At 36.4% G+C, this 15,697-nt stretch overlaps 1 protein-coding gene across 44 annotated transcripts in view; it reads right to left on the bottom strand.

The window, feature by feature from the left end:
* The window catches only part of agrn (agrin), a 467,750-nt gene that overhangs the window by 151,283 nt on the left and 300,770 nt on the right, over nt 1–15,697 (bottom strand). For all 44 annotated transcript variants that reach the window (XR_015522907.1, XM_087305965.1, XM_087305966.1 and 41 more), the window contains 2 exon segments: nt 5,201–5,425; nt 1,819–2,025 (listed from right to left, as the gene is read on the bottom strand). Coding sequence is in view for 43 of the 44 variants with exons in the window: in XM_087305965.1 (XP_087162091.1) it covers nt 1,819–2,025; nt 5,201–5,425 (432 nt within the window). In the remaining variant the exon portion in view is untranslated.

Raw genomic sequence — 15,697 nt, 5'->3', positions numbered from 1 at the left:
TCACTGAAGACTGGAAAACAATCCTAATGAGTCATAGAGGCTGATATTGAACAGAGAAAAAAGGATAGAGGGAGGTAGGGATGCATCCAGCACTATAGTTGCCACATATGTGCTGCCAGGGAGTAGGACACACATAGCATTCGAAATAAATGAGAGGGATATTTCTGTACCGTTAAAATGCGCTCAAAATCTTAACCCTGCCAAAACAGCCTTGGATACACTTCCCATAATTAACACACTGTCCAGGACATGTTTTTTTTACCAATTCAAGCTTTTAAAAATAACTCCTGCAGTAATTATTATGTGTTTACTGCATTTTTGTGTACCAAACAGGCTCCCTCTGAACTACTGTACTTGTATAGTACATATTAAAAAAACTTCTACCAAATGCACTGCACATGAGGTCAAAAATCAGTTAACAGTTATCAAATAATCAGTAATCAGTTAAAAAATCATTTAACAGCTATCAAATAAACTCAGTTTAACCATTGAGAGACTTGCTGTTCTCCAATATTTTGAATTCCATTGAAAATTTGCTTCTGTGGTCTTAACAAATAGCGAACTGTCCACTGGTTAATAACTTTGTAGATACTGACGGTCGAGCTGGTGTTGTTTGCCTGCACATTCAATCATCTTACTCTACTCTAAAATGCTAGTCAACAGGAATCCAGCCAGACGCAAAGAAGTCACATCATTATTTCACATTATTTTGTAGAAAAACCTGCAGTACTATATTTACTACACAGAAGCCTTGTCAACATCTATTTAATTTTATTTCTGCTAAATTTAAGTGACTTTCGGCGAAAAAAGCTTTACATATCGAAATATATCTCAAAATTACAACCTTACTTGTTATTGTAGTCCAGTTTGTACTGAGTAAAATGTTACCAGACTTTGGCTTATCAAAAATTTATAAGATAGTGAAAACCCCACAAATATCAGGGTGTTTCAAAACTTCTCCACACTCAGAGCCCCCCAAAACCCAGTCAGACCCCAGAGTGTTAATTACGAACATAGTGCTTAGCATTTTGACTAGCGTAGATTCTACTCCCGTCCCTAGGCTTAGCAGGAAAATGATCTTAGCTTCTAACAAGGGGGTTTATATGCATGCAATCCATAAAAACAGGTTGCAGGGCAACAACAGGGTCAGAACAACTGTTAAATGATACATCTAAACAAACCGTACTCCAAAAAAAGAAATGCACCATAACCTCACTTCTCCTTCATATAGAGTGTTGAAGATTGGAGCTATAGGGAATGCCGATCCAACCATCCTCTATGATGCAAACACAAGAAAAGAAAGAGACAAAGAGGTACAGGTAGAAAGAAGACATCAAACCAGCCCTTTGAGGGCCCCCAGAAGGAGACCCGCAGGTCAGAATCCCAACAAGAAAGGTCAGAGGTTGAACTCTTGTAGAGGTTGAGTGGTGTCCGGTGGTGGCCCTGAGCAGACATCACAAGGACAAAGACAGACAGAGAGACACACTGGAACAGAAAAAATACGATTTAAAGACAGCCAAAAAAGCACATAAAAGGACAAAGGGGGAATGACGAGACATTTGAGCATGGGAGGACTGGTGTGGACGTATGCACTGGAGAGGTGAGGTCATGAATGAAACATGAAGTCAGTGTTTCATGTGTCATCACAGCTGATGGCAGAATGAGAACGCTGTGGCAATGAAAGAGAATGAGCACCTTCCACAAGAGTTTTCCAGCAGGACACAAGCAGACACACAATGCTAATTAAACAATAGCACGTTTTGCAAACATAAAACTGCAAGGACTCATCTGAACATTCACACAATTTTCCAAACTCACCACAGGGCCCTTGTTGTTTGACAGGGATGTCTTTTTGGGTCCGGCATTCCTGCAGTTTCCTCTCGCAGTCGTTGGGGTATGTCTTGCCATCCTTTCCGCACAGGGGCTTGTACGTGCCGTCGCATTGTATGGGATCGCAGGAGCACCGAAACTCTCCATTTTCCAGCAAACATATGGCGTTGAACTTACAACCATTCGGGCAGCCCCCTGGAGACCAGAGAGACATGTATGTATGAGTCAGAAACGGAGGTAAGCGTTCTGGAACTAATCAACATTGACTGGAAGCATCTCTCTTTCTCTCTTGCTCAATCAGACATCGGATATCGACTCACTCAGGGGTTTTGAATTAATTACCATGCCTGATTATTTAATCAATTATCTAATTCCATTCAGATTGATTTGGGCTGTTTTTTCCCCCCCACTCAGAGTTATGTTAAGCTGTCACAGACGGTCCGTGGCGGTGTGTAATTACACCAGTCTTTCATCTGTTTGAGAAAATTAAGAGACCTATTATGCTATTGTACAATCTGAGCTTGATTTATGTTTGATTGCATTATCCAACCTATCTTTAAAGATGTGACATACATGCTGATGAGAGCTGGCTCACAGTAAGCTATAGGAACGGAAGCAGGAGCTTCTGATTTTACTCCACATGAAGTGTTGTTCGCAACCCAAATACTTCCACAGTCTGACATATTTATGAGAAAAACAGAATATTTAATGAGAAAAAAATAGGCCAAGGCTTGATTTCATCCATCAGGAATTGATTGGATTGCAAAAACTGCTAGTTCGATGCGAGAAGAGAAGCAAAATCGAGAGGTTTTTGGAGGATGATTTTTCTCCCGAAACTGTTGTGAAATATGTATAACCCTGCAAAAATAATATTTTACTCAAACTAATCAAAAAAGCCTCTCTTAGCTAGCAATCCAAATAGTATCAAAGATAAAAATGGTAAGATTTATATAGTTCCATTTTTTTGTTCTTTCATTTAACCTTCAGTTAACAAACTAACAGTTGAGCGTACTAGCGGCGCTTAGTCTAAACTGGCAATAAAAGGCTCTTTTGCTCCATCTGGAAATGATGGGAATGTAAAAACTTGGTGTTCCATACAAGAACGAATCATGTGAGAGTTTGTAGTGCATTGTAGAGGACTATTTTCCCCAGAACAGCCTGCTGGTGTTTTAAAAAAACAATTAGTCACACTTTCTTTTGATGATGTTTGTTGAATTTAAGATACATTGCATCTATATGCCAACTAATTTTTATTAGTAGACAGTTAGGTTGGGCTTAGGGTTGGGGTTAGGGTAAGTTGTCTTGTACTTGCAAAGTTTTTTATAGTCAGATAAATGTCTGATGAAGGAGCAGTATCGACAGATATTAAGTAAACAGTCTACTAATACTCAAATGGACCATCAAAATAAAGTGTTACCGAAAAAATCGAAACCCTTGCAGAATCTGATCCTATTTGAAAGCTGTTGAAAGTAACTGGTAAAAAAATAGCATGCTTCTGGACATGCTAAAGGTAGGTGAAAGTTATGCGAGTTTTTAGACAAGAGAAAAAAAAGTGTTAAAATATTAATCCCTAACTGAGAAAATAGTGTAGTGAGGGGTTTTACAGCCTCAAAACATCTAACATAATTATAAAAAATAACTACTATATCGTGGATTTCGATTATTGCGGGATATTTTTAGAACGTAACTCCCACAATTAATGAGAGACCACTGTATAACTACAAATATTGTTTCTTTGGGAAGTTTTATTTGTTGATTTTAATCGAGAGTTGTTGCTCTTTAGAATTAAAGAACTAGTAAAGGAACTTTTTAGGAGTCTTTTGGAATGAGTGGTTGAAGTTTGTGTTTACCCTCAATGTTTTTGAAACTATGGAAAAAAGCAGAAGTCAATAATTCATTTTAATTTTAGCCTAACATGTTTACTGCTCCAAAATATTTTAAATGTTTTTCAAATTGAAATATATAGTGTTCAAAGAGGAAAATGTTGTTTTTTACCCTGACATTTAAAAAATATATATTTAAGAGCAATGAGCACAATACCGTGAAGAATCATACTATCAGAATCTTATACCGGCCCATGACTAGTTTAGTTCACCCACAAATTTAAATTACGTAATTAATTATGCACACACATGAAAATATTTTAGGTGAAACCTGAGACCTCTCTCATTCTCCATAGACAGCAAGGTTTGTGACTAAACAAAAGAATGCACTTCATTCAACTGTTTCTTCCCCTCAGTGTCAGTATATTGTGCATGTTCATAAGGGTGCTATTCTCTTTTCTCATCTGAACAAGTCTTGAAACTTGCTCTCTAGCGGAGAATAAGGGAGCTTTCCAATTTCATGTACAATATCTCAAATTTATTTGAAGACAAACAAAGATCTCAGGCTTGTTAAAAATTAAACTAACACTTTGAAGAGTTCACACTTAGATATGTTAGACGTTAATAGCAGATTTGGCATGCTGTCCTGGGAGAAAACCCTGAGCTCGGAGATAATTGAGTCCAAGGCTCCCATCTGGTCAATAAGCATATAAAGAGGTCTAAGATTGGGTAGATCTCGAGAGCTTCCCCTGGAAAATGGAGGAAAAGGAGGAGATTGGGTGGAAGGGGGGGATTCCTTCAAAACAAAGATAAGGCAGTAGGGTGAAATTGGTCTATTAATTATAAGCTTGGATCAATCTGATTGGATTATAACTGATTACGGATGAGAGGCCAGCCTTGATCTATCATATACCATGCCCTCTTACACTAATTTATAAAACTTTACTTAAAGACACTTTTCAAAATAAATGTTAATAATAGCTATTTTTTAAATTTATGATTAAAGAAGATTTGTTTGCATTCAAATTAAGTGAATCCCAAACAAATGCTAGCATTCTAGCCTGTATCTGACACAAAGATACTCATCTGAGAGAACTGCTATCGCTTTGTGCGTTACACCAGCACACAGACAGTTGCTCTGTACTGGGACAACAGTGGCCCACAAATAAACGCCCTATTGCTCACGGCACAAACACAGTTCAGACACACAAACACTAAGCCAGCGTTCATGCACTATCACAGCAGAACACACACTCTCACACGGCTTTGCCACAGGGCTTCAGAGCGAGGCAGAGACAATCTTTTCATCACCCGTGAAGATACAGTCTTGCCACAATACACCTGCCAGAGCCCGACAGGCAAATTGGATTTGTGGAGATTGGTATCGTGTAGGCATGACAGTACTGCTAACCTGACTTAATTTGTCCACAGCCTCCTCGCTGCAGCCATGACAAAATAAATCAAATGCGGCCGTAGGGCTCCTTTATCAGACAACGAGCATGAGCTCCTTGAAGCCGACGACATTTCTGCTTTGAGGAGGAACTCACCTTTTTCCTTGCAGCTGCCTAAAGAGACCTTTTTGAGCTCCAGGTTGTTCTTCAGGGCAGTGCGCTCCATCTGACACATGCTCTCGTAGGTATGTCCGTCGCTGGCACAGATGGGCATTTCGTCAGGCGGACAAGACTCAGCCGGGGCAAAGGTAATCTGCTGGTAGGTCTTTGGGTTGACTCGACAGGCTGTGCTTAAGCTGTTCAGAGTGTCACTGCAAGGATCTGAGGATGAGAGTGAGAAGAAAACAATGATTCAAACTGATTCACATCGTTTTACCAAATGTAAGTGATGGTGATTATTTATGATTGCTTTAGATAATGAAGATAATCTGACCTGTTGGCTAACTAGCTAGTGGTTGTTATTTTTACTTTGTATAATAATTTAATAATTGTAAATAAAAAAACATGCAAACCACAACTTGCAAACAATATTTTGCTACACTAACCATAGTTTGAGCCTAGGGCTGGGCGATGTTGCAACAAAACATTATCAAGATATCATGTTTCATATCATTCGATAAAGATAATTATTGAATATTTTTTTAACAATACTTTAAGGAATAATAGGATTTATTTTAATTTACCAACATTACTAAGGCAAATGGTTTTAATAGTCAAAACTATTTAAACAAAATATCTCATCTTTATAGTAAGATAAACATAGATGTTAAAAAAACTATTAAACTTGATACATAAAATGCTACAAAGTTGTGTGCAATGGTAAAGATAGATCAACAACTGTGAGCTGTCAATAATAATGATACAGTAAACGTCAAACTCTGTAAACAAAACAAATTAGGATAATCAAATCTGAGCTTTTAAGTGGGACTAATGATCATTATTTAAATACATACAGCAACATTACAAATTGTGAAGTTGAATGACTACTGTTTATCACCATATCCTAAAACAGTGGTGGGCTAGTGGCTGGGATGCACAAGAAAAGAAACCAAAAAGCCACTCTGGCGACATCCGTACATCCATTTTATTTACAATCTCTTCACTGCTGCTATATAGGACTCATTTTTACATGTCTTAATCAGGTTATTCTGACCTAAAGTGAAAAGTGTGAGCATGTGGTTTACTTCACCATTTTCTATGGCATCTCTTGTAACTAGGCTACTATCAACCATTTTCTCAGAGGATGACAAATGGACAAACCATTGCTGCCACTTTGATGCAAGTTTATGGAGAAAAGTAAAAAGCACTGCAGTGTTTAGATGTGCTGTGTTTGTCTGAGGTAATTAGTTTGCCGTTATTACTGAAATGTGTAAAATCCATTCAAAGTGTGAAGCAGATTGCTAAGTTCGCGGCATTCAAAAAGTTCCTATGTTTTTTAACTCTGTGTACCTGGAAACGCATGCGCATTACTTGTGCACCGGTCGCACACCATGTGAGCGTCGTGCAAGTCACACGCCTCCATTGGAAATGACAAACTTATACCCTAAGCTTATTGGCATTCCTTCCAAGGCGTGCGCTCAGCAGCCACACTTTAATAAAACTATAGCAATTCATACTGAACTATTTATCGTTCTTGACAATGATGTTCAGTCAATAAATAAACCAATTTTGTTGCCAGTCCTATTTGAGGCTGGTCTTTGATGTAAAACTGTGATTATACAAATGGTTAAAAAAAAATGTGCCAAAAAACATTCCCATTTTTACAAAACTGTACTTTTTTAAAGATTGATTTATACTTCTGCATCAAGTGATTGCTTGGGTTACTGTAGCTTGACTGATGCTGTTGTCAATATTTATACTTATGAATTCTGTCTGTGTTGTCACTATTGCAATGCTAGTAGGCAGTGGGGTACCTATGCTTCCCAGTTTCTTTGCTGGTGTTTTGAGTTTATGCCAAAAAAGCATGTGATGCTGCTGTAGAAGTAACTCAAACTCGTAACGTTCAGGGAAGAAAGATGCAGATCTGGCAAACTTTCAACAACTTTAATAATAAAATAAACAGAAAGTAAAAGTATCTTTCCAAAGCTCCTCTATAGGACTCGAGACAAGGCTCTCAACCTCGTCCAACCTCTTCACCACTATGAAGTCAACTAATTACAGACCTTCCACTTCATACACTGCAAAAAATGCTTTTCTTACTTAGATTTTTTGTTTTGTTACTAGTCCAAATATCTAAAAGTTCTCAAATCAAGAAGCATTTTCTACACAAGCAAAACATATTGTCTTGTTTTAAGAAATAATATGCCAAAATTAAGTGAGTTTTTCCTTAAATCAAGCAAAATAATCTGCCAATGGGGTAAGCAAAATAATCTAAACACATATCGAAAACAAAATTATTTTGCTTACCCCATCGACAGATAATTTTGCTTGATTAAAGGAAAACCTCACTTAATTTTGGCTTATTATTTCTTAAAACAAGACAAAATGTTTTACTTGTCTAGAAAATGCTTCTTGATTTAAGAATTTGTAGATATTTGGACCAGAAACAATACAAACAATCTAAGTTAAAAAAAAAGCATTTTTTGCAGTGTTATGTCATAAATTTTTTTTTGAGAGGTGCGTATCAGGGTTCATGTCAGGGTAAGCACCAAATTGTCTGTGACTGTGGAAAGGCTATGTCTGACTTCCATGTGAACTCATTGCAGAAGAATAGATTGGCCTTAAATCATCATGATTGCAGATGTTGTTAGTTTTACATTTATACCAATGTAATGTAATGCATGTTTATATAGCGCATTTATCATGTTGACGCTATAATATCCTTTGATAAAAATAGCATGGTATCACAGTATTATGATTACTGCTCTAAAATAAGTTAAAATAAGTTAAAGTCATTTTAAATGTCTGTGTAAAAAACAAAAACACCTTTTCCCCCATTAAATAAAATACATTTTATTTTAGGAAACATTTATAATATTTTCCAACAGTAAGCATGTCAAGCTAAATAATTAAAATAAATCACTGTCCTCTGCTCTCTTCGTTAGTTTCAAAAACACAGATTTCTTTACAAAAAAAAAAAACATTAAAAAATCGTTACATAAACCTTATGAACGGTATAACAGAAAATGTATGCAGGTTTAAAACTTTGAGCTTTCCAACCTGCATTAAACCGTTAAACCGGTTATCCTCCCATGCTGGGACGGTATCATGAAGGGGGTCTCTCCACACTACCACCAGTGTGCAGCATTCACTTGAATGATGTTATGGCAGCCACAGGACAACAGCACCAGTCTGCTCACCACACACCAGCAATTGGTGAAATGGAGAGGCAATCATACAGTAAAGCCAATTCAGTTGGATGGGGGTGATTGGGGGGGCCATGATTGGTAAGAGCGGATGGAGGGAATTTAGACAGGATAAGAATGTTACTCAAACATTAATAGCAAGGAAACTATTATATTTGGGAGCAGCCATGCAAAAGGTGTTTCTGGAGGTCACAGAACATTTTCTGTTTCCCCAGGAGTTTTGCTATTTTTTATATTCTTTATCTCATACGAGAGTAAGACCTTTATTTTAATTCTGTGTCTGGGCATTATTGTGAAATTGTCATGTCTCTATGAAGCATACTTTTTATTTTGCCCAATTTGAAAGGAAATTGAAAACAGCTAATCCTGAAGAGATGTGTGTTGTACAGGCTCCATTTTCTCAAGAAAACTATTTTTGCCCTGGCTTCATGAATCTTTCCTCGATTGCATAATTCCTCCTAGCTGCACCAAAACTATCATTTCTCTTTCATTTCGCCATACTTGAAAGCTGCGGAGAGCTTCTGAGCTTCTGTGTTATATTGGTGAGCTTCAAAGTTGTGACAGAACCCATCTGGGTGGTCTGATTAAACATGCCAGTCTTTCTTTTAAGACATTATGAGGCATTGTTGTCTGTAAATGTACTGAATGCCACACAACACTATTGTTTGCCCTGTATATTTTCAAGCTTTCTAGCTCCCTGGATTATATCTGGATTATCTTGTTTGAAATGTGTTGAAATTCTTCAGGACAGCACCTATAGGACCAGATTTTCTAGTGTCTAGTATCCATACCCTAATCAATACACCCCAGCTGACAATCCCATTTCTTTGACTGGAATGTTCTCCTCTTTCAAAGCATCTTCTAGGCACCATTGATGGAGCTGTTGTCAGTGGCGTGTCATTTATTGAGAAGAAATAGTGAAATGTGAAAAGATAAGGGTGACAGCTGACGGGATGGGAGCGATGAGTATGTGGGAGTTGATGGGCCTTTGTGGCTGCAGGGGGCTCCGTGCCCTGGCCCCGCATGGCAAGATGATAATTGTAATAGAAATGCCATGATGGTTATTGAAATAAGTGTGACAGTTTCGCCAGCCTCCACACTTTTCTGAAACAAGACGACACAAAGGACTTATCAGCCGGTGTCGCGCTAAGACAATGCCGAGCCGCGAGCGAGTCGCACAATCGCAAGAGAGAGAAAGAAGCACAGAGACAGAGAGAAAAAAAAGACAAGCGAAAAAGACAGAGACAGAGAGGACAGAGGAAATTAGACAAGAAAGACAAAACACGTAAACAAAACAAAGATCGAGAGGGGAGGAAGAAACACAGGCGAATAAAGAGAACAAGAAAATGGAAACAAAATAAGCGGGAAATTAAGACAAAGCCAGAGAGATAGAGAGACATCATGAAAGCCAATAACACACAGATGGACTCATGGGATTTGTACAATGACATATTTTCCAAATCAACAAGCCAGTGGCTTTTGAACAACTAGTCTAGTTAATTATCGACCGGTCAATCCACCCTAAGTGCACACAAATACAAATCAGTTCTTACAGGGCTCTGAATAAAAAACTATATCACTGGACATAACTGAGAAAGCATATTTGTAGCGAAATGTATTTTTTAAATGCATTTAAAATGGCAATGCATTTTTTTTATTTATTTAAATTTGCATTATCCATGACAGAATTTGCTAAATAAAAAGGCAATCCTACAATTTACCATTTGTCTCGTCAAACCAGTTTTAATATGTATATTACATACAGTACTGCATTATAAGTTGCAAAATTTTATTGAAAAATGTAAGCAAAAATGGTAGCATTTAGACTCAGGGTTAGGAAACATAAAAATGCCTTTCCCTCAATACACCTTGGGATATTTGTAGCAAAATTCAAAGTATATTTCAAAATGCATTGAGTCAAAGGTATAGCAAAAAGGTAAGAACATGGTTTAAGATTTAAGATGTTAAAAAATAATAAATAAATAAATAAATCATTTAGTAGAGAACAAGACAATTGAAACCAAAAAGAGCTTTTGAATTTCTAGTTAATTATCAATAATGTCAAACTTTCATACCTTCTATTTATGTAATTTCTTGTTTATACATGTTAGCTTTTGCTTTATGTTAAAATCTATTTGTGTTCAGGTAATAGAACAAATTAAATCATAACTACTGTATAGCTGGTCAAATAGCTTGAGGACACCAATTACAACAATCCATTTAAATTCATTCATTCATTAATTTTCTTGTCGGCTTATTCCCTTTATTAATCCAGGGTTGCCACAGCAAAATGAACCGCCAACTTATCCAGCAAGTTTTTATGCAGCGGATGGCCTTCCAGCCGCAACCCATCTCTGGGAAACATCCACACACACATTCACACACATATACATACACTACGGACAATTTAGCCCACCCAATTCACCTGTACCGCATGTCTTTGGACTGTGGGGGAAACCAGAGCACCCGGAAGAAACCCACGCGAACACAGGGAGAACATGCAAACTCCACACAGAAACTCCAACTGAGCCGAGGCTCGAACCAGTGACCTTCTTGCTGTGAGGCGACAGCACTACCTACTGCGCCACTGCTTCGCCCACCATTTAAGTTGACTAACTTTATTCATATGAGTTCAGTCAACTTAAACCGTTAGCCGCAATCAGTTTCCTCAAACCACTTGAATAGCTATACTACTGTTTGGACTCGATTCATTTAAGTTAACTGAACTCATACAGATTTGAACTCATACTGATTAAATCTAAATCAGTAACTTCAAGACTCTGAATAAAAAAACTAATAAAAATACTGGACATAACCCACAAAAAAGTAAAATAATTAAATAAACAAATAACATAAAATAATAATAAAATGAATAAATTAATAAATTAATTAAATAGTAATAATAAATAAATAAATAAATAATTATTAAACAAAGAAACAAAAAAACAAAAAAAAAAAGAAAGAAAGAACATACTTGAATATCTAGTTAAGCCCTCATATGTGCAAACAAATCCAAATCAGCAGCTCCAGGGCTCGGAATATTTATTTTTTAAATTACACAAGTCTCGTACTTAAAAGCTCAGTCAGGATTAAATAAACAAACAAACAAATAATATTTTAACTAAAATAAAAAAGTTCATTAAATAATGATAAAACAAAAAATTACAGAACAAGGAAATAAAAAAAAAATTACTTTTCAGTGACTAGTCTAGTTAATAATCAACCAACAAACCATCCTAATTGCACACAAATTCAAATCAGTAGGTACAGGGCTTTGAATTAAAACCAAACACACAAGCGCTGGACAGAAAAGCTCAAGGAAAGAGTCGAGCTGACACGAAGAGCTGATGCCAGGTCAGGGACTGGTGTAAACTAACACAATAATAGGACGGCTCTCAAAGGAGGGGAGAGTATGGAGCTGGACCAAAAGAGTCCAGCACAATGCGGGCAGCAACTCCAACAACATCTCGCCACACAAGCCAGCCATTACCACTGGAGAAACCATTAGCTCCCATTAAAAGAGGCCGGCTGGAGCCAGCATTCAGTGTATCGCTGCCTAACAGTGCCATGCAGGGGTGGCTGTAATTAGCCAGAAACACTGAGTCTCGCTCCAGCAGGGAGTGTGTGTTTGAGGCCGCTCCATTAGTCTAGCTCCTGTATCTGTGGGCCTGACAGTTGCTGGCCAAGACCTTAATGCATGTGTTGGGGAGGAACAGTAGCTGTAGCTGCGATTTACAGGGATCAATGTGTATACAGAGCTAGCCAAAAATGTGTCTGAGTGCGCTTTGAAATAACAGTGGTCTGTGTCCTGCTGTACGATGGATTGTGGGTTTTTGTTGTTCCTTTATTTGCTGCAGAGGAGAACAAAATGTCTCGACAAATAAATAAATAAATAAATAAATACAATTTATACTCTTTTTTTGTCTAATGATATCACATTTCTGGGGAAGAAAAAAAGCATCTAGGCAATAATAAAAGCAACCAGAATTATTTATTTTTAAAGATTTTTTAGATGTCTGGTCCAATTGACTGACCCACCCTCCTCCTACACTAAGCCCAACCAATAGTGTTTTCAAAAGCACCGACTGACCCGCCCAACCACTTTCCTAAACTCAACTGACAGTATTTTAAAAGGCAATACAAAAAATAAAAAGCCTTCACCTGATTTTTATCACAATTTCAGATTTTACCACATGCTCACTCTGTTTTTTACTAGTTTATTTTACTTTTTGGCTTCTGTTTTTGTTTTACTCGCTTTCTGGAACCGTTTTTCGCTGGACTCGAAAACCGTTATTGTAGTCAACACCTCTCTGCGCCTCAAGTCCACTGAAGTACATGGCAAGCTACTAGACAAACTGGTAACAGCGGGACAGTCGCCCATACGAAGATAATGTGTCAGCAGGTAAGCAGAAAAAGGAATGGCATCATACCGTGTAGTAGAATTTGTTTTAAAAACGCAATGCAGCCATACGTACTTCTGGCTACATAATTTGCTATCTCCAGAAATATATGTACACTGAAAAAAATAATGACTGCGAAATTGTTGCAAACAATTTATATTTTTGGAATTTAAACAAATAAATACAATTCGTAATGTTCAACATATTTTGTGAGTTTAAATTCAGCCCAAATAAATTGTGTACAACCACTTAATATAAGAAATGTAGTAAATCCAAGTAATTATCTTTGAATAATTTTTTTTTCAGTGTAGGGGAATTTTTTTTTTTTTTTTGCGCTGTTAAAACATTTACATGAAAAAAAAACTCTTAAGATTGTTTTAGATGTTTTTTGGGAAAACAAGACAAAATAAAAAAAAAAATATCTAAAATAAACTTCTTTATTTAAAGATTAACAAATATTAAATATATTAATTACTTTAATTCTCAGACCCCTATTGTTTGACCATGCTTTCCTGCAAAAACAAAGAAAAACTGAAGTAATATTTATTATTATTATTTTCATTTTTTTTATTCTTTTTTTGTTGAATTTACACTACCGGTCAAAAATTTGGGGTCAGTAGGAGTTTTAATTATTCTAAAGTAAGCTTATCCTACTCATCAAAGCTGCATTTATTTAATCAAAAATACAGAACAAATTGTTAAATGGTGAAATGTTATTGCACTATAAAATAACTGTTCAAAAGTAGTCTATGATTTAATTTAATAATTTATTCCAGTGTTTTTAATGATTAATTTTCAGCTTCATTACTTCAGAGTCACATGATCCTTCAGAAATCACTCTAATATTGATTGTTATTAATATTAATATTAATATTATTAATGGTAATTGTAATAAAAGCAATAATGGCTGGAGTAATAATATAATTTTAAACTACATACAATAAGAAACTAATTATAAAAATTTTAAGAAATATTTAACAATTTAACAACTTTTTTACTTTTAATAAATGCTGCCTTGATAAACAGATAAAAAAAGGAAAAAAAAACTGACCCCAAACTTCTGACCGGTAGTGTATATCTTGTTCAAAAGAGGCTTAGACATTTACTTTAAAAACCTAACTAAAAATTATCACCATTTTTATTTTAATTAATGGTTTTAATGACATTAAGATTTTTTTTTTTTTAAGAAAACGAGAAACATTACAAATAAAAAAATCAATTCAAACTTTATTAAAGCATGTCATAACTAAAACTATTGTATAAACCATATGTCTCAAACTCGATTCCTCAAGGGCTGCAGCTTTGCACAGTTTTGCTCCAACCCTAATCAAACACAGCTGATCCAACTAATCAAGGTAGACAACTAGATAATATTAAGCAAGTGTGAACTGGAGGTGGTTGGAGCTAAACTGTGCAGAGTTGTGGCCCTCCAGGAATTGAGTTTGAGACCATTGGTCCTAGCCAAAAGTCAAAGTAAGTGATAAAAGTAATATGTGTTGGCTGTTTTTGTGCATGAACTGAATCTGAGAGTCAGTAACCACAAGAACGGTGTCTCTAAGTTAGATTCAGAGTAGCTGTCTGTCCTCTTTGGTACTTTGTTCTCTCAAGGGGGTTAAATGGAAAGCCAGTCTCCCCAGAGCCGCAGAGAAACATACTCCACACGTCCTCAGGGACCCAAGGCATTCATCCAACCCGGCCGCCCAGAGAGCCATCATTTACAAGAGGTGACTTCCCTCTGAGTCTGTCAGCCGCAGGAAACACCACAATGTCACAAGCCTTTTTCTCAGAAAGTCCATGAAAAATAGAGCGATGAAATCATCTTAACTGGTACTTTCGTTTTGTTGCTTAGTAAAAAAAGACCCATAAGCCACTTAAAAAGCATAAAAAAGAATAAAAAAAGAATAAAAAAACTTTTAATTATGTTTATTTTTCTTGCCCCAGTGCTTTTTGAGAATAAGCCTTTCAAACTTTTCTTGCAATAGGTTTGTGCATAGGAAACAATTGCATTGCCAATGAAGGAAAAATATATCCTACGCAATTTCATTTACTCATTCATTTATTTTCTTTTCAGCTTTATCAGTGGTCTCCACAAAGGAATGAACCGGCAACTTACCCAGCACATGTTTTACGCAGCAGAAGTCCTTCCAGCCGCAACCCATTACTGGGAAACATCCACACACACTCATTTAACACTCAAGGACAATTAAGCCTACCCAATTCACCTGTACCCCATGTCTTTGGACTGTGGGCGAAAGCAAAGTGCCCAGAGGAAACCCTCGCGAACATGGTGATAACATGCAACCTCCACACAGAAATGCCAACTGACCCTTTAAATATAATAAAATGAAAGCTTATCAATTGGGTTTTTGAGGCCAGCGTAAACATTTCAAGCAAGTTTAAAGCATTTGGGCACAAGGAAATGTTACATTTGTAGCTTTAACAGAGATTAATTGCATTTAATTATTTACGCAATAAAAAATAAACAGGTTTACTGTACATTTGAATATTTTTTGTATCATTTGTATATTTGCTCTATTTTATTTGTCTTTGCTTGAAATTTGTTGATTATCTTGATAAATATTGCAATATAAATCACAGAAAATTCGTAAATAATGCAATGCACATTTCTTTGAATATTGTGCAGCCCTATTGTGTAGTATACTGAAGTTCTCTTTGCTGTCTTGCATGCAATACACACAAAACAATGTCAAAACACACACAGTTCTCATAAACCCTTCAAAATGTCTGCGGAAACAAACAGCATATTTGTACAACAGTAGATCAGTGTTTCTATTTGAATAGAAAACTCAATCAGCCAGTTTTGAGACACTGTTTATGATTGATTGAATGGGTAGATTTTTACCATTTTAGGGGGAACCGCTGACAAT

The sequence above is a fragment of the Danio rerio genome, chromosome 23 (genome assembly GCF_052040795.2).
Source record: "Danio rerio strain M-AB ecotype USA chromosome 23, GRCz13ab, whole genome shotgun sequence".
Taxonomy (NCBI): domain Eukaryota; kingdom Metazoa; phylum Chordata; class Actinopteri; order Cypriniformes; family Danionidae; genus Danio; species Danio rerio.
This window is presented reverse-complemented; position numbering and strand designations above follow the sequence as displayed.